This window comes from Myxocyprinus asiaticus, chromosome 19, assembly GCF_019703515.2.
Source record: "Myxocyprinus asiaticus isolate MX2 ecotype Aquarium Trade chromosome 19, UBuf_Myxa_2, whole genome shotgun sequence".
NCBI classification, from domain to species: domain Eukaryota; kingdom Metazoa; phylum Chordata; class Actinopteri; order Cypriniformes; family Catostomidae; genus Myxocyprinus; species Myxocyprinus asiaticus.
Genome location: NC_059362.1, coordinates 40943605 through 40961933, shown reverse-complemented (window position 1 = coordinate 40961933; position 18329 = coordinate 40943605). Strand labels below are relative to the sequence as shown.

At 37.4% G+C, this 18329-nt stretch overlaps 1 protein-coding gene across 2 annotated transcripts in view; it reads right to left on the bottom strand.

Annotated features, from left to right (window-relative positions):
* The window catches only part of LOC127410011 (sorting nexin-9-like), a 31287-nt gene that overhangs the window by 1653 nt on the left and 11305 nt on the right, over positions 1-18329 (bottom strand). For both annotated transcript variants that reach the window (XM_051644986.1, XM_051644987.1), the window contains 13 exons: positions 14591-14753; positions 10885-11023; positions 10682-10763; positions 9999-10124; positions 9792-9909; positions 9543-9673; positions 9107-9213; positions 8924-9027; positions 7528-7605; positions 6781-6857; positions 2521-2610; positions 2235-2349; positions 1870-1961 (listed from right to left, as the gene is read on the bottom strand). In XM_051644986.1, coding sequence (XP_051500946.1) covers positions 1870-1961; positions 2235-2349; positions 2521-2610; positions 6781-6857; positions 7528-7605; positions 8924-9027; positions 9107-9213; positions 9543-9673; positions 9792-9909; positions 9999-10124; positions 10682-10763; positions 10885-11023; positions 14591-14753 — 1422 coding nt within the window. The remainder of the gene's footprint in view (positions 1-1869; positions 1962-2234; positions 2350-2520; positions 2611-6780; positions 6858-7527; positions 7606-8923; positions 9028-9106; positions 9214-9542; positions 9674-9791; positions 9910-9998; positions 10125-10681; positions 10764-10884; positions 11024-14590; positions 14754-18329) is intronic.

The following is an 18329-nucleotide window of genomic DNA, read 5'->3' as shown; positions in this document are numbered from 1 at the left end:
AGTTTGCTAGTTCGAATCCCAGGGCGTGCTGAGTGACTCCAGCCAGGTCTCCTAAGCAACCAAATTGGTCCGGTTGCTAGGGAGGGTAGAGTCACATGGGGTAACCTCCTCGTGGCCGCTATAATGTGGTTCGTTCTCGGTGGGGCACGTGGTGAGTTGAGCGTGGATGCCGCGGTGGATGGCGTGAAGCCTCCACACACACTAGGTCTCCGTGGCAACGCGCTCAACAAGCCACATGATAAGATGAGGGGGTTGGCGGTCTCAGACAAAGAGGCAGCTGGGATTCGTCCTCCACCACCCGGATTGAGCCGAATCACTACGCGACCACGAGGACTTAAAAGCACATTGGGAATTGGGCATTCCAAATTGGGTGAAAAAGGGGAAAAAACCAAAAAAATAATAAAATAAAATACAATTGCATTAATTTGCATGACATTGCTAGGCCTGGAAATATGTAACTGTTATTTCCAGGTTTTTCATGACCTGAATCTTTTTTTTTCAAGCTTTTTTAAAGGGTTAGATATTTAGCAGAATGTCCATGCTACTCTTTCCCACATTTAAAAAGACAGTGACCAGTAGGTGTGGGTAAAAATATTGATTTTCTGATGTATTGCAATCTTCATTTGAACAATCTTTATATTGATTCTTAAATTCCAAGATCGATTTTTTTACTCTAAGCACAACCTTCTACTACAATGAGAGGAAATCAATCACATATGCAGCCAAATTTCACGCAATGTGACATAAATGTATATATTTGGCAACTGGCTGGTAAATGTTTACATTTCACTCACCAGTGATTGAATGACGAGAGTAAAAGTTGTTCCATGTAATGTGTGTCCAAAGACGAGATCCATGCAACCCATTTATCATTGAATAATGTCTCTTTTAATAACCTTTCTGTTCTCTACAGTCAGTTGTTGATCAAATACAACAACAAAAATAAACATTTAATTCTAATTATGCACAGCACAGATGAGATAAATCCATTCGAGTCCTCTCTCGTTAACATTCGCTCATTTATAGACAGAAATGCTGGCTTTGATAAAGAGACAGTACCGGTACATGCTCAAAAAATCAATGTAAATACTTGTATACAGTAAAAATTATGCAATTAAACAATAAACATGTAACAAAAAATAATATACAAAATATAATATCTAATTTACTGATTGAATATATGGATTTGTTCATTTTTAAAAATGATGAAAAACAAATAAAATATAATTGTAAAATTAATATGTCCATAATGTACATTGTAAGAAGGTCCCCAGTATATTTAACAGCATTGGCTGGGAGAGAGTTTTTTTTTCAGATGTAAATAAAAGGGACATTATAAATAAAATATACCCATTTGAATTTATATCGGAATTGAATCGAGAGCTTGTGAATCAGAATCGAAATACTGTATCAATACCCAGCCCTAGTGACCAGTAGCTATCAAGCTCCAAATAGCACCATAAAAGTTGTCCATAAAACTTGTCCAAGTATTATGATGCCATATAATATATTTTTTGTGTTCGGAGCAAACTGAAATTTAAGTTGTTATTCATTGAAAACCTTCCCTCTGCCATAGCTCTCATCATTCACACTTGTACAATTGGGACACACCAAGTTTAAATGTGCACAAGACATGCAAGAACCAAATGCGTTTGATGTGACATATAGACTAGTTTTACATTGATTCTTTGCCCTTTTAGGAGCTTGACAGCTGCTTTCAGTTTCAATGTACAGAATAGGGCAGCCAGGACATTCTGCAAAATATCTCCTTTTGTTCTCAATGGAAGGAAAAAAACTTTTTTGAACTAAATTTTTATTTTAGGTAAACTATCTTAGCTGAGGGTTTCACAAATGTTTTAGACAATTTACCGTCTCATAGAATTTCACTTGTTGCTCCAAGTACTGCTGCATCACCCTGTTGTAGTCATAGATACGGTTGCTATGGAAGTGGTTCATCTCCGCTGCAGAAGAGCACAAATAATATATAAATATTTCCATATGTGATAAAGTACACCTGTGGTTACTCTGTTAGGACACTTGTGTGAACTTGAGGAGAACTGACTTCATACATCCACTAAAAATAAGCTTGTAACCAGCGATTTAAAAGTAATCAGAAAAGTTAACACTAGCATCTGTTGTTTACAGGTATCACCTGCTTTGATAATTTGACATTTTTAAATTGTGGCTTAACTATCCAAATACTTTAGGGGGCCACTGTATGTGTGTTACAATACCTTGCAGAGCGTATGACATCGTGCTGGCGCGTTTAGCCATGGTGACTTTATCTGAATTGGTAATTTTACTTGTGGCCACTAGTTTATCTGCTTCTTTTACTTTCTCTATGGCAGCCTGTAAAGATAAACAGAATATTTAAAAGCCAGTTATCCATATTGATTATTAATATTTGTGTGTATATTTTCTATTTCTAAAAATCTCTGTCTATAAGGACTGTGTGACACTAGTCTGTTGGCAGACTAGTCAGTCTGAATATTGTGAGTAGTAGTTTTCCCTCTCGTTTACCTTGTGAACTCCAATGGTGTCAGGAAAGCATCCGAGTAGACCTTTGTACTCATTGTTGGTTTCCATGAGGAAGTGAAGGTCTTTCCTGGGCTAGAGGAAGAAAGAAAGACAAAACAGAGTGATAGACCAGGCAGGGCACAACACTCACCCAGGGCCAGGGCCACTTCATTCAAACGCTCACAAAACACTTATGGCACTCTCATACGTTCATAAATGTGTATCTGCTTGCATCTCTCACGTGCAAGCATCCAGACAATAATTAGTTAGATGCAAACATCGGTTAACTGTACTGGAAAACAAGACAAAAATACTTAAAGTATTTTTTACGGTGTACATATTTTCCTTTCCAATAAAATGCTTTCTAGTATGAGAATGTTCCTCCTCCTAATACCCTGTCACCAACTAGCAATAGCAATTTTTTTAAACTGAAGGCAATTGTCTATAAGAAAAAAAAAAAAAAGAAACACCAACTTCCTGTTTCGATAAGAAATATGGCAGCACAGTTAAAACAATTCCACTGTACTTTAAAATAACACATTTTAAAAATGAATATCTGTAAAGATGTGTACTACTTTACTGCTGGATATCAAAAAGGGTTAACGGAGCTCTAAAAATATTCAAGGCTACATTGGCGCCAGAGGACACTTACCAGACAAATGTTTTCAATTGTTGCAGCTTGGAGACCAATCAACAACAAAAACTAGGATTTAATTCATAGCACATTTCATTGACAAGGATGAATTTGAATAATGATCCTTCTATCATATTCAGACTTGTCAAGGAGACACGCATAGGCCTCAACACTTCACACTCAAATCAAAATGATGGTGACAATCACCAAACACAATGAGTAAAAAGATGAGCTATATGACAAACAACTGAAAGTGACAACAAACACATCAACAAAAGCATAAATAAGCAACAAACCGTATAAAGGAAAATTAAGACAGTAACACTGCAATTTGCATAATTAAAAACAGTGCATGCTGGGAATCAACAACCCTCCGTTAACCCTTTGGGACTATCTGATCACTGTCTGGTTCATCTTCTTCCAACCTACAGACAGAAATTAAAATCTGCTAAGCCTGTATTAAGGACTGTAAAGAGATGGACCAATGAAGCAGAGCTGGAACTACAAGCCTGCTTTGACTGCACTGATTGGAGTGTTTTTGAGGCTGCAGACATCAATCTGGATGAGCTCACAGATACTGTTACATCATATATCAGTTTTTGTGAGGATATGTGCATTCCTACTAGGACTTATTTAACATTTAACAATGACAAACCATGGTTTACAGCAGAACTCAGGCAGCTTTGTCAGGCCAAAGAGGATGCTTAGAGTTGGGGATAAAGTCTTGTACAATCAGGCCAGGAACACACTAAATAAGGGAATCAGAGTGGCTAAAACAAGATACTCTGAGAAGCTGAAAAACAAGTTTTCAGCTAACGACCCTGCATCAGTGTGGAGTGGCATGAAACAACTGGTGTTGGCCCACCTGAAGAACATCACTGGACCCTTTCTAGATCCCCTTCAATTTGTTTATCGAGCAAACAGGTCTGTGGATGATGCAGTCAACATGGGATTGCATCATATCCTGCAATACCTGGACAGACCAGGGACATATGCAAGGATCCTTTTTGTGAACTTCAGTTCGGCTTTCAACACCATCATCCCAGCTATACTCCAGAATAAATTACACCAACTCTCTGTTCCCATGTCTATCTGTCAGTGGATTACCAGCTTTCTGACAGACAGGCAGCAGCTTGTGAGACAGGGGAAACTCACTTCCAGCACCTGTACAATCAGCACTGGTGCCCCCCAGGGATGTGTGCTCTCCCCACTACTCTTCTTCCTCTACACCAATGACTGCATCATCAAGGACCCCTCTGTCAAGCTCCTGAAGTTTGCAGATGACACCACTGTCATCGGCCTCATCCGAGATGACGATGAGTCTGCATACAGAAGGGAGGTTAAACAGCTGGCTGTCTGGTGCAATCAAAGCAACCTTGAGCTGAACACGCTCAAAACGGTGGAGACGATTGTGGACTTTAGGAGGAACACCCCAACACTGTCCCCCCTCACCATTCTAAACAGCACTGTGTCAGCAGTGGAGTCATTCAGGTTCCTGGGCACTACCATCTCACAGGACCTGAAGTGGGAGACCCACATTGACTCCATTGTGAAAAAGGCCCAGCAGAGGTTGTACTTCCTTCGCTAACTGAGGAAGTTCAACCCTCCACAGGCGCTGCTGATACAGTTCTACTCAGCAGTCATTAAGTCTGTCCTCTGCACTTCAATAATTGTCTGGTTTGGTTCAGCTATGAAATCAGACATCAGAATCTACAAAGGACAGTTCGGACTGCTGAGAGGATTATTGGTTGCCCCCTGCCCACCCTTCAAGAACTGTACACATCCAGAGTGAGGAAAAAGGCTGGAAAAATCACTCTGGACCCCACTCACCCTGCCCACTACCTTTTTGAACTGTTGCCTTCTGGCCGACGCTTCAGAGCTCTGAGCACCAGAACCGTCAGGCACAGGAACAGTTTTTTCCCTCAGGCTATCCATCTCATGAACAGTTAAAACTGCCCCATTGAGCAATAACTATGTGCAATACACAGTTTAGTCTTTCTTATATTTATCCAACACATCCAACCTCTTCTGCCATTTTATTCCTCTCAAAAAAAACAACAACAACATTGCACTGTACATAACAGATTTGTATTTACACTGTACATAACAGATTGTATTAGATTTGCACTACATATGTGTGTATGTATGTATGTGTGTGTCTGTACGTATGTGTATAATTATTATTATTATTTTTTTTTAATTATTATCTATATCTTGCTGCTGTTTTTGTATTGTTGTGCACTGGAAGCTCCTGTCACCAAGACAAATTCCTTGTATGTGTAAGCATACTTGGCAATAAAGCTGATTCTGAATACAAATACATGAGTGTGATGTGGTTAGTTCTCTTGACTTATATATATATATATATTTTATTTATTTATTTTTTCACCCAATTTGGAATTCCCAATGCGCTTTTAAGTCCTCGTGGTCGCGCAGTGATTCGCCTCAATCCGGGTGGCGGAGGACAAATCCCAGCAGCCTCCGCGTCTGAGACCACCAACCCGCACATCTTATCACGTAGCTTGTTGAGCGCATTTCCACGGAGACATAGCACGTGTGGAGGCTTCACGCCATCCACTCTCAACTCACCATGTGCCCCACCGTGAACGAGCCACATTATAGCGACTACGAGGAGGTTACCCCGTGTGACTCTACCCTCCCTAGCAACCGGGCCAGTTTGGTTGCTTAGGAGACCTGGCTGGAGTCACTCAGCACGCCCTGGGATTCTAACTAGTGAACTCCAGGGGTGGTAGCCAGCGTCTTTTACCACTGAGCTACCCAGGCCCCCCTATTGACTTATATTTCTGATTTCAGCTAAATCGTTTTTCTAAGTTCACTGAATTATCACAAGTTTATCCAACAAAAACTTGGATGATTGAGTATCTCAACAAGAGATAACTGGTAAAAATGAGAATGTGAATAACAAAATTACGACGAGTTACAGTGTTAAGAGATGTAGAGTTGCACCGAGACCGTTTGCTGTGAATATGCAAGGAAAAACAGCTAAATATTTATGGAAGTATATTAATGACAAATTACTTTGTAACAAAAAAATAAATAAAAAAAGCAGCACACTGAATTGCACTAATTGAAAAATAAACATAATATTTTGGAACTGAACTTTGGAAGGTGAATATTAATTACTGAATTTTTAATGATGAAATTTTGTGCGAAATGTTTTCAATTGGATATTAAAAGCTTATAATATCCAATTGATATTAAAGTCTTAATATACAACCATATAAAATTGCACCCCCCAAAATGTGAGAAGCAATACAAGATGCAATGCAAGCACTGTTAATGTGCTTATTTTTCAATTTGTGCAATTCAGAGTGCTTTTTTCAAAGACATTTGTCATTACAATACTTCCATAAATATTTCCTTTGTCATTGGGACAAAATAAATGACAAATGCAAAATAACATTTCTTGGCTGGTACATTTTCTAAATTTACATAGGCAAGTGAGGTTAAGGTTAATTTGGACCCTCGCTATTAATGTAGCTAAAGAAGCAACCTGCACATGTGTACTTCAACGCAACAATATTGAGAGACATCAATAAAATAATTTTGATGCAGTGTCTTACTATGATTAACAGGGTGCAAATATATATTGTGAAGGTGTTTTGTACCTGTTCTGCCACCATCTGAGCGATCTCCTCATAGGTCTTTCCTGCTGCTGTCAATGCATCGGTGAGTGTAGCCTCTCCTGCAAGCCAAAACAGAAGCACACATTCCGAGTAATAAATGGCGGACAGATGGCCAAACATCTAGGAAACAAAAACTGCAGGTTTAATCTCAAGCAGGTGTGACCCAGGAATTGGAAAGTTGAGGTCACAATCCTGCTTTAAAACCATAAGTAAGTGTACTTAAAGGGGAAGTGTATTTTTTTTTAGGTTAAAACACTTTTCCTATCCCAGCTTTATATGCATAGACAACTATAATCATTCATTATAGGTAGATTCCCCTGAAAAATGTAAACACTGTGGCTCTATCAAAACATTACTCTGGTTTTTTTTTTTTTTTAAGTATCCCGACCAGCCAGACAAAAAATGGCAGGGCAATTTGTTTGCTCAAACAATGGAAGACGAGGAGAGAGTTTGGGGTAGCCGGTTTGAAAATAGTAATTATTTTTGCAATTCAAATTGGTGACGCTAGTGTGCAGAAATTACACACTTCAGCTTTAAGCCCAGAATCATTCAGGGTGGCAGTCTCTGCAAATAATAAAGTACAAGTTGCAATGAAAATATGCTACTTAACATTAACAAGGAACAAGGTGTTCAACAGTTTCGCAGTACTAGAGCGGATGCTAAAAAGAGAAGAAACCATATTTAACGTCATTGATTTCTTTAGTAATAGGAAGCACTAGTTTCTGATACCTTCATATCCACTGCTGGTGAACACTGATGAAAGGTTCTGAAATGCTTTGCCTATCCGCTGATATTCCTTTGGCAGGGCTAAGAAAGACAAATATAATGGAAAATTAGACCAACAAGTCTAAAAAAAAAAACTTGAAAATATACAATTTAATTTGTAGAGATGTTTTATAAACCAAATTAAATCACAATACACCCAGACTATAAAACTAAATATAAAAGTCTGAATTTTGTTTTTTATGAAAACTATATGAAAACTATGAACAGCTCACTGCACTTCTTTTTCCAGTACAATTATAAATGCTTTTGTTAACTTGGTTCTGAAAGTGTTTTAAATACTTTTGCCAACTATTCTAAATGGAGAACTGTTATAACCAGGGGACTGTCCTAGCAAGAAGGGTACTGTAACTTTATTTGCATAAAAACTGCTAACTACATGACAAATAATATAGGTCTACAAGTACAAAATGCAGTAACTACAACACTAAAAGTGAGGAAAAATAGCTTTAAAGTGACTTGGTTTTAGTGTTGATATTGTAGCTTCTGAAATTTACAAAATCCGCCTGTCACAGGACAGAACATAGTTCAATATCGGTCAATTTTGTCAAAATGTGTAGCTACTACGGTTTGCCTTTGCATGGTAGTATAGTTAGAGTTGCTTTCAAGGGCCTTAAAGGGATAGTTCATCATCATTTACTTTCATGCCATCCCAGATGTGTATGACTTTCTTTTTTCTGCAGAACACAAACAAATTTTTTTACAATCTCAGCTCTGTAGGTCCATACAATGCAAGTGAATAGTGACCAAACGTTGAACAAATGCAGCATAAAAGTAATCCATATGACTCCAGTGGTTTAATCCATGTCTTCTGAAGCGATCCAAACAGTTTTTGGTGACAACACACCAAAATATAACTACCTTTTCACTGTACATCTTGCCATTGCAGTCTCTAGGAACGATCATGATTTCAAGCTTGATTACACTTCCTAGCGCTTGACGCATATGCAGAGCGCTAGATGGCACTAGGAAATGTAATCGAGCTTGAAATCATGATAACCAAGGAGACTGCTGATGTCAAGATTTATAGTAAAAAAAGGAGTTACATTTTGGCTTGTTCTCACCCAAAACCGACTGGATCGCTTCTGAAGACATTGATTAAACCACTGAAGTCTGATGGATTACTTTTATGCTGCCTTTATGTGCTTTTTGGAGCTTCGAAGTTTTGGTCACCATTTAATTGCATTGTATGAACAAACAGAATTGAGGTATTCTTCTAAAAATTTTCATTTGGGTTCTGTAGGAGAAAGAAAGTCACACACATCTGGGATGGCATGAGGGTGAGTAAATTGAGAGAATTTTCATTTCTGAGTGAACTATTCCTATAACGAGTGATACTCACGGCCTGTACAGCGTTTCCAGTGTTCGTTTCCTATCGTCAGCAAGTCTTTCACACCATCATCCATCGTCTTGGTGAAACGGCTGAACTGCTCACACTTCTGCTCTCTGAAGATAACAGAAAACATCACTGGGAGAACTTTCACAATCAAGTCAAAGAGAATCCATAGTGGGGTGTAGGACTCACACTTCAACCATGTCCAGGTCTGGTAGTCCCTCAGGCTCTATCATAGAAAAGATCATCACGCCAACATTCTCATCTTTTTCTGATTTTCTCTTTCCCATCTTCCAATCCTGAAATAATTTCATAAAAATTAACATTAACACTATAAAGTCTCCTAAACAGCATTTTGGGAATGACAGCTCTTACAGAAATGTAATGTGGGGGTACCATGGTACAGTGATGGTTTCAGAGGGTAGAATTAAGGTACTTTTACATTTACTATGGTACTGAATGATTACCATATGTCATTCCAATGTATTACCATTGCAGACCTCCAAAAAAACATGGCGTTACTTTTTTGGCATACGGAAAGGGAGTCTCAAATTGTAGGTAATAAAACAAATATAAGGTTTCATTTATAAAAAAAAAGTGGTTCGAAGTTGAAATCAGTTATCTTTACCTTCTCATCTCTATAGGTGAGAAAGAGCTGGAAGACATCACTGCTGGAGACCACTGGATGCCGACACATTCGCGTCATCCAGCCCTGAAGCCTCTCCATACGCATTTTAATAAACTCTTCCTCAAATCGCCCTAAAAGGTAAAAAGGGGGTGGAGTTAATCAACTACAACCTATTTTAGTTTAAAATTTCCCTGTAGCAACTACACGTGGCAGTGTATCACAGCGAATCAATAAATAAAAAGTGCTTACCTGTCACCTGCTTGTCAGGTAAGCATGGAATTGGGATTGCCGAGCCAAATTTATCCAAAAGCCTTTCATACAACCAATCAAAATGCTTGTATCTGTGATTGACGGGCTTGTTCGTGGTCTGCGAAAGCATTTCACACCATAAAAAGCAGCTGGAATTGACTAATAACAAGCTCTTCAGTATTTGAACCTGATAATGCCTGTACTTACAGTGGGCGTGACTTGGTACTCAATGTAACTTTTGAGGCCGTACATTTTGGAGCCCTTTTTAGGGTCAGCGACAACACAGTCCAACTGAACTTCTGGATAGGCCCATACTGGCCCAACTTCTCCTCTCTGAAATACAGTAAATAGCCATGGCAAGTCTTAATACAATAATAAATACAAAAACGAGTCTTAATAGGGGCCTGGGTTGCTCAGTGGTAAAAGACTACCCCTGGCTACTACCCCTGGAGTTCGCTAGTTCGAATCCCAGGGCGTGCTGAGTGACTCCAGCCAGGTCTCCTAAGCAACCAAATTGGCCTGGTTGCTAGGGAGGGTAGAGTCTCATGGGGTAACCTCCTCGTGGTCGCTATAATGTGGTTCATTCTCGGTGGGGCGCGTGGAGAGTTGAGCGTGGATGCCGCGGTGGATGGCGTGAAGCCTCCACACGCGGCATGTCTCCATGGCAATGCGCTCAACAAGCCACGTGATAAAATGCGCGGGTTGGCGTCTCAGACGCGGAGGCAGCTGGGATTCATCCTCCGCCATTCGGATTGAGGTGAATCACTACACGACCACAAGGACTTAAAAGTGCATTGGGAATTGGGCATTCCAAATTGGGTGAAAAAGGGGGAAAATTCACATAAAAAAAAAAGCAAGTCTTAATAAAATAAAGTGAATGAGTGGCTTACATAAACAGGCAACTTGTTTCCTTTGGAGGTCTGTTTGGACAGAAGGTATAACTCAGGACCTGATTTAGAGAAACCAGGGAATCTACAAAGAGGACACACCATTCAAGGGACATAATTAAACCTTAAAAAAAAAAAACTGTGAAATAGAGGTGTCCAATCTGTGTTGTAAATACTGGGAAAACAGTTTGAGCCATGTGTCTTACTTGTTAAGAGCAATTTTCATAGATGTGCCATGAGCTCCGCCTCTGTTGATAGCCCCGCCCTCTCCAGCCTCAGATTCAGCGTAACCTCCCGATGACTTTGCGTCATCCCATTCCTCGTCCCAATCATCATCTTCTGCACCTACAAACAGTTAACACTCATTACTTTCCTTCACACTAAACACAGCACTGTGAGAGCAAGAACCATGTGTTAGTTTGCACAAATCCGATATGGTTTGGATGTAAAATTTTAATAAGATTCACAGGATGACTGAGATCAATTCATTCTCTTTGCATCTTGTTGACATCTTACAATGATGTCAAAACTACTTCATGTCACTACAGAAAACTGACCGTGGGTTAAAAATTACATTTAAATTGAACTTGTATTAAAGGGATAGTTCACCCAAAAACTAAAATTCTCTCATTATTTACTCGCCCTAATGCCATCCCAGATGTGTATGACAGACTTTATGTTGAACACAAAAAAATATTTTTAGAAGAACATTTAGCTCTGCAGGTCCATACAATGCAAGTGAATGAGTACCAAAATTTTGAAGCTCCAAAAAGCAAATAAACGCAGCATAAAAGTAATCCATAAAATTACTGGATGCCTCCAGTGGTTAAATCTATATCTAGAAAAGCGATATGATAAGTGTGTGTGAGAAACAGATGAATATTTAAGTCCTTTTTTACTATAAATTATCCCCCTGCACAGTAGGTGGTGATATGCATGAAGCATGTGAATCGCCAAAAAACAAAAGAAGAATGATGTGAAAGTGAATGTGGAGCTTGATAGTAAAAATGTATTGAAATATTGATCTGTTTCTCACCAACACCTATCATATCGCTTCAGAACACGTCTTTTGGATTACTTTTATGCTGCCTTTATGTCCTTTTGGAGCTTCAAAGTGTTGGTCACCATTCACTTGCATTGTAAAGACCAAATGAGCGGAGAGATTCTTCTAAAAATCTTTGTGTTCTTCAGAAGAAAGAAAATCATACACACTTGGATGGCATGAGGGTGAGTAAATGATGAGCGAATTTTCATTTTGGGTGAACCATTCCTTTAAAACTGAAGTGTGTAACTTATTTCTTTGTTAAAACACTTTCTGTTATCCCAGCTTAATGTGCAGAAATTATTATAAAGTAGGGATACATGAACTGATGTATAGGCCACAGATATTTATCAGCCAATTATTGACCAAATTAAAACAATCATATTGATCACAGGCATGAAAACGATCGTTTTATATATATATATATATATATATATATATATATACAGTACTGTGCAAAAGTTTTAGGCACTTGTGAAATATGTTGCATAGTGAGGATTTCATCAAAAATAATGCCATAAATGGTTTTCGTTATCAATGAACGTCATACAAAGTCCAGTAAACATAAAAAGCTAAATCAATATTCGGTGTGACCACCTTTGCCTTCAAAACAGCACCAATTCTCCTAGGTGCATCTGGACACAGTTTTTCTTGGTTGTTGGCAGATAGGATGTTCCAAGCTTCTTGTAGAATTTGCAACAGTTCTTCTATCTATCTATGCTGTCTAAATTGCTTCTGTCTCTTCATGTAATCTCAGACTAACTCAGTGTTCAGTTGGGGGCACTATGGGAGCCATGCAATATGTTGCAGGGCTCCCTGTTCTTCTATTCTATTATTTTTGCAAAAGGAATGTTTGGAAGTCTACAGTTTACATAACCATGTTAAGACAAATGTTTTTGTGAAAATGTTTTGTGCCTAAAACTTTTGCACAGTACTGTATATAAAATTAATTACATACATTTATTGCATTGAATAAAGTTTACAACCATCTTTTTGTGTGTAATATAAAGAAACACCAAACAAAATAAATGAAATCCGAAAAAAGGAAAGCATGTTGAATATGCATAATATGAATTTGTATTGTTCTATCATAATATATAAAATGTGATTTCCATTATTTGAAAGTTGGAACTGCCAAAACAGCAGTGGATTTTTTTTTAGAAGTACATATTAACCTTTTTTCCCCACATCAATTGTCATGATATTATAATTTATCTTTTTTATCTTGTATTCCTCTTTTATTGTAGCTCGCTTCAGTTTTGGCATGTTAGGTGTTCAACAGATCCAATCCATGTTCAATGGAAATTATTTATTGTTAGATCAAGAAAAAACTTTTTGAAGCATAATTCCTAAGCAAAACTGGGATCTACTGGCAAAATATGGTAAGAGACAAAATATTGGTATCGGTCTATCGGTTTTGGTTAAAATCGATATCGGCAAAAAAATTTCATACCGGTGCATCCCTGTTATAAAATAAGCCATTTGTAGGTTAATTTCCCTTAAAACTGTAAACACTGTGGGGCTTTCAAACCATTGCTCTGCTCATTTGAGCCTCCCAACCACCCCACTGGCTCAACCAATGGTGCAAGTTTGGCGTGGGACTATCTATTTATCTGACCAATGGCAGAAGGGCAGTGTATTTAAGAAACCTGTCTGAAAACAATCATTTTTGCAATTCCGTTTGATGAGGCGAGTGGCATAGAAACTACACACTTCAGCTGTAAATAAAGACCAAAAAGCAAAGAAATCCCAAACAAAGCACTCTAACACACACACATTCTTGTGAGTTTCTGGCAATTGTCGAGCTCATGCAGTTTGTTATTAAAACCACATCAAAAAGTCCTTGCATGGAATTTATGGTTTACCTGAGAGATCAATAAGACATGGGTAAGGGTAAATGTCTTTGAAAAAAATAAAAGGGAAAAGATAATTTGTCATTATAAAAATTTTTTACACTTCACACTCTAGACTTTTGGAACTTTCAAACCGAAGGTAAAATCAAACCATATTTAATTCCTCTGATTTTATGCCTATGCGATGAAAAAGTGTCACATTACTTCTGGGTATGAACCAGCAGACGTTCTGGGGAAAAGAACATTGTGAAAACAAATCTGTCTGCCTCCACTCTCTAGTTTTTTTAGGACACAAACTGGCAAGCTAAGTAGAAGAGGAACAAATGAAGCTGCTTTTTTACAACACGTTGAATTCCAGCCTCTACGAAACTCAGAAACAAAAATTGCAAACCTTCCAGGAATGACATCATCCGTGTTGGCAAACTTTACCCTAACATATGACTCACAGTCACAGTGATGAACCACACCCACATTTTTCACAACACGACATAAAATAACTTTCATAAGGTTTAACAAAGTTTTCCCTTTACCATTCCAAATCGAAAAACTGTGCTTCTTCTATCGCACTAAAGAGCAACAGTAATAGCAACGGGCCTTTTTTTAACTGCCACTTATTTGGTTTAAATGGTTATATGGCTTTTTGTAAGCAACACTGCAAGTGTACTAGTGTTTTTCCTGGACTTTTATGGCAGTTGTATCTTTAGCACTACAAACATGAAACTGCTGCTACATATTTAGGCTACAGTATGTTTAGAAAAGCATACTACCATACTTATTATGCTATTCTGTAGTTTACAATATGCAAATTGTCTGTATGCATGAAATACATGGATGCTAGGTATACATTTCTAAAAATGCATAGTGGATACTGTGCAAAATACTGTCTGTCCAATCAATGTAAGATCGGGGCGAGTGTTTAGGAAACCTGTTTGAAAACAGTAATTACTGTCTCAAATTTTGTTTGGTGAATGCTAGTGATGCAGAAATGACACATTTCACATTTAGTGGTAAAGTTACCTGGACCCTGGTAGGCCTGCGGGTGCCCGTGTCCCCCTGATTGCCACGCATTGTTGCTGCTTTTGCCAGTCTCTGTGCCCTCTGGCTGAGCTGCCCAGTTATTAGAAAACCCACCAGAGGCGTTATTATCAAACCCTGCCCACGGGTCATTACCGTTACTCGTCTGAAAAAAAAAAAAGAAAAAAAGAGAGAAAAGGGAATGTGTAAGAAAATATTATTTTATCAGAATACCAACCTGTGATTGGTTACAGATTTCAGGAAAGCAGAAAATATCGCCATCCTGCAGTGTCAAGAAATTTACTTTAAAACTGAAGGGGTGGTTCCAGAAAATGAAAATTCTGTCATAATTTAGTCACCCTCATGTTATTCCAAACTCTTTCTTTATAATGCAGAACACAAAAGGAGATGTTTTAATGAATACTGCGGAATATCGCAGTGGATAGTTCCTCACTTTAAAGAAAAAAAAAAAAAAGAAGTGAGAAACCACCAAGACTTTGTAAAAAAAAAAAAAAAAAAAAAAAAAAGAGGTCGCATGGACTACATTTATGATACTGATATTGAAAAGACCGACCGAGATATTCATTAAAAAAATCTCCTTTTGTGTTCCCCATTAGAAAGTCATACGAGTTTGGAAATTATGACAGAATTTTCATTTTTGGGTGAACTATTCCTTTAAGCGGCAATATTTGCTCCCTAGAGTTGATCTTCAGGGCCATTTTTCCCTAACTATACACAAGACACAACAATTCGCCCATTTATGTCAAATCCTTAATTATAATCAATTAATTGAAATATATTCTCAATCTCAACAATTCTGGCCGTTACTTAATCAAATAAGCACTAAATAGGCTATAAACAATGCACAAGATCAGGTCTAAGCAAAGAATAGAATATTCTGAAATATATCAAATGTTAAAACAAACAAAGGAATTTACTACAGGGACATTTTTTAATATCTGGGGCCTTTTTGGTGGCACTTTTTACCCTTAGCCCAAGTCAATTTCTGACCCTGTCATCCACTGGGTTTATAACAGTATCTGCTACTGAAATAGGGTAATGTATATGCTGACTGATTTATAAATTCCTTTCCACACAATAGCACAAATCTGTCTTGAATGTAAAAAAAAATCAAAAACCTTTGTATTCCTATTCTAAAAATTCAATTTATGTTCGACTGGTTGAGGTCAGCCAAAGGCTTTGTATGCCTGTAGTCTGTGTGCATGTGTTGTAAGTGCATATGATCACAATTTTTAACACAAGCAACATGTACCATTAGCTTAAACATGTAGTTATGGCTACAGGTAATTTTATCTGAAAAACTTTCAATACACAACAGCCCACTCACATCCGACGACAAGAACCCTGATAACCTTTAGTTATTATTATATTGGCCTGAAAGACTCCATTTGAGAGTCTAATTTAGGAAGCAGATAGATTCAAGGACTTCATAAGAAAGCCAGTGGAATATACGTACAAAGACGGAAATGTTGAATAGACAGAGGCGTTTGCCTTCTCCCTAACGGAAGCTTTCACTTGTCGATGTTTGTGTAAGAGATTTTAATAACACGGAGCGATCAGTCGACTCTATCAATGGTTCTTTGGCCTTGACGACACAAAAGCACAAAGCAACGGTAACAGAGACCATAAGCGTTGTGTTTCCCAGTCACCATCTGGCCACCCACACACCAAATGCGTCATGCCGCATTCAAGTCACCATCCAGTCGCATTCAATAGCATGACCTTTGACCTCTTGCTCTCCAAATATCGACGATGGACATGCAAAGTCAAAAAGTGAGTCAGACAAATAGCTGTCTGATTGGATATTACTTGTGTACTCATGCAAAAACTGCATGTCATGCAATGAGACAGGAGCACCATGCGGCAAAAGAGTTTGCATGACGTAAGTGATTCAGATTGTTTTGTGTGCGAGTGTGTCTGGAAATTTTTGGCTGATACCAACACCAGCGTTAACAAAAAGTTAACATATTTTGCCACTTATTTGCATATTTTCTTTACTAACAGAAGCTTTTTTGTTTTTCACAGCTCAGTCTGTTTCTTTCATTGATATTGTACTTTACGTCTGTATTCTTTTTATTGATGACGAGATCTTTCACTGTCTGTGCAAGACGTGTTCTTGGGTTCAAAAACAACTAGATCTAGGGCTGTCAATCGATTTCGAAAACTAAAATGAATAATACTATATGCTGATTCATTAAATTAATAACACACACACACACACTCACACAAATATCGCATATTAGTATTTGCTAAGAAAAAACAAATGCTGATAATTCAGACATGACATTCTTGTGGCAGATGAGTAAAGCATTAAACCGATATTTTAAAAAGTGGCTTTATAAGTCAATATATGTTTTATTTCCATATCAGTAAAGATAAGACTAACACTATCAATAAATGTTCATACAGGGAAGGGGGTATGATTAAATACATTCATTTTCTTATTGCATTATGTTTTTAATAATTGTACTCAATTAACATGTTAAACGGACAAACTTAAATGAAATGTTGAAAGATGAACTTCTTTTAACACCACAGTAAAACCAAAATGCACGCATTTGTCTGATGCATGCGTACAAAGATGCATCCAACAAGCTTTCCAGATTACATTCATTTTGGAAAGGTATTTATTGATAATATTACACCCAGAAAAAGCTGATCATAGGCTCTGTCCAACACAATGAATGTAGTACATTTATATTATTGTTAATATGTAATTAATTATTAATATGTTAATATTATATTTATATTAATTTATTTAAAACATAATTAACAAATTAATAAATAAATATAATTTTAATGTTAATTAAATAAAAACTAAAATAACAAAATAATAATACAAATAAATACCAATTGAATTATATTAAATTATAATTACAATACAATTTAATAATTATAATTTATAAACCATGCATTTTTTATATGGCCCTTTAATGCTTGTGACCGTTTACTGATAGTGTTCAATTGATAAATATTGATAAAATTGATAAATAGATCAATTTAACTGAGCTCAATCTTGACAATTTAATTTTCTTGATATCAGTCTAATATTGATAACAGACTGGCTTTGCGTTCCATCAACAATTAACTAGAGGTCGACCGATAGTGAATTTTGCAGATGCCGATAACTTAGGTGGCGGAAAAGTCAGATAACCGATTAAATGGCCGATAATGTTTCAAATCAATTCATAGAAATGTTACAACATTTTCTGAGTCGGCACAGACATAGAGGTCAGAGTCCAAAATGAATAAAATCCCAGATGTCATTTATTTTTCAACCAAAATCCCAATAATAATCAGAATAAAAATGAAGATTGGGTGCATAACATGGGACTTTTAACACTAAACAAGCCTGAAACACACCAGGGACTCTTATTTTGAAGTGACATAGACTTGGCTCCATTACAATGCTCTATATTTAATATTTACCAAATGAAGCTTTTTATAGCCTATATATATTATTATTCACAATATGAAGTTGGAGACACAATGTATGTGCTGACTGCTGATGAGGGATGTTTCTATACAGTCACATTTTTCTTTGCATACCCTCGCTTCAATTTAAAATGAAAAAATACAACTCTGAATTTAAAATCTAAATGAACATTCTGCGACAGGAACAGCTATCAAACTGATTCGTTCAGTTTCATACCTGACCCTGCACTCTGACCCCAGCTTAGCTGGGATATGTGAAAAAAAAGAATTTCACTGTATATGTGCA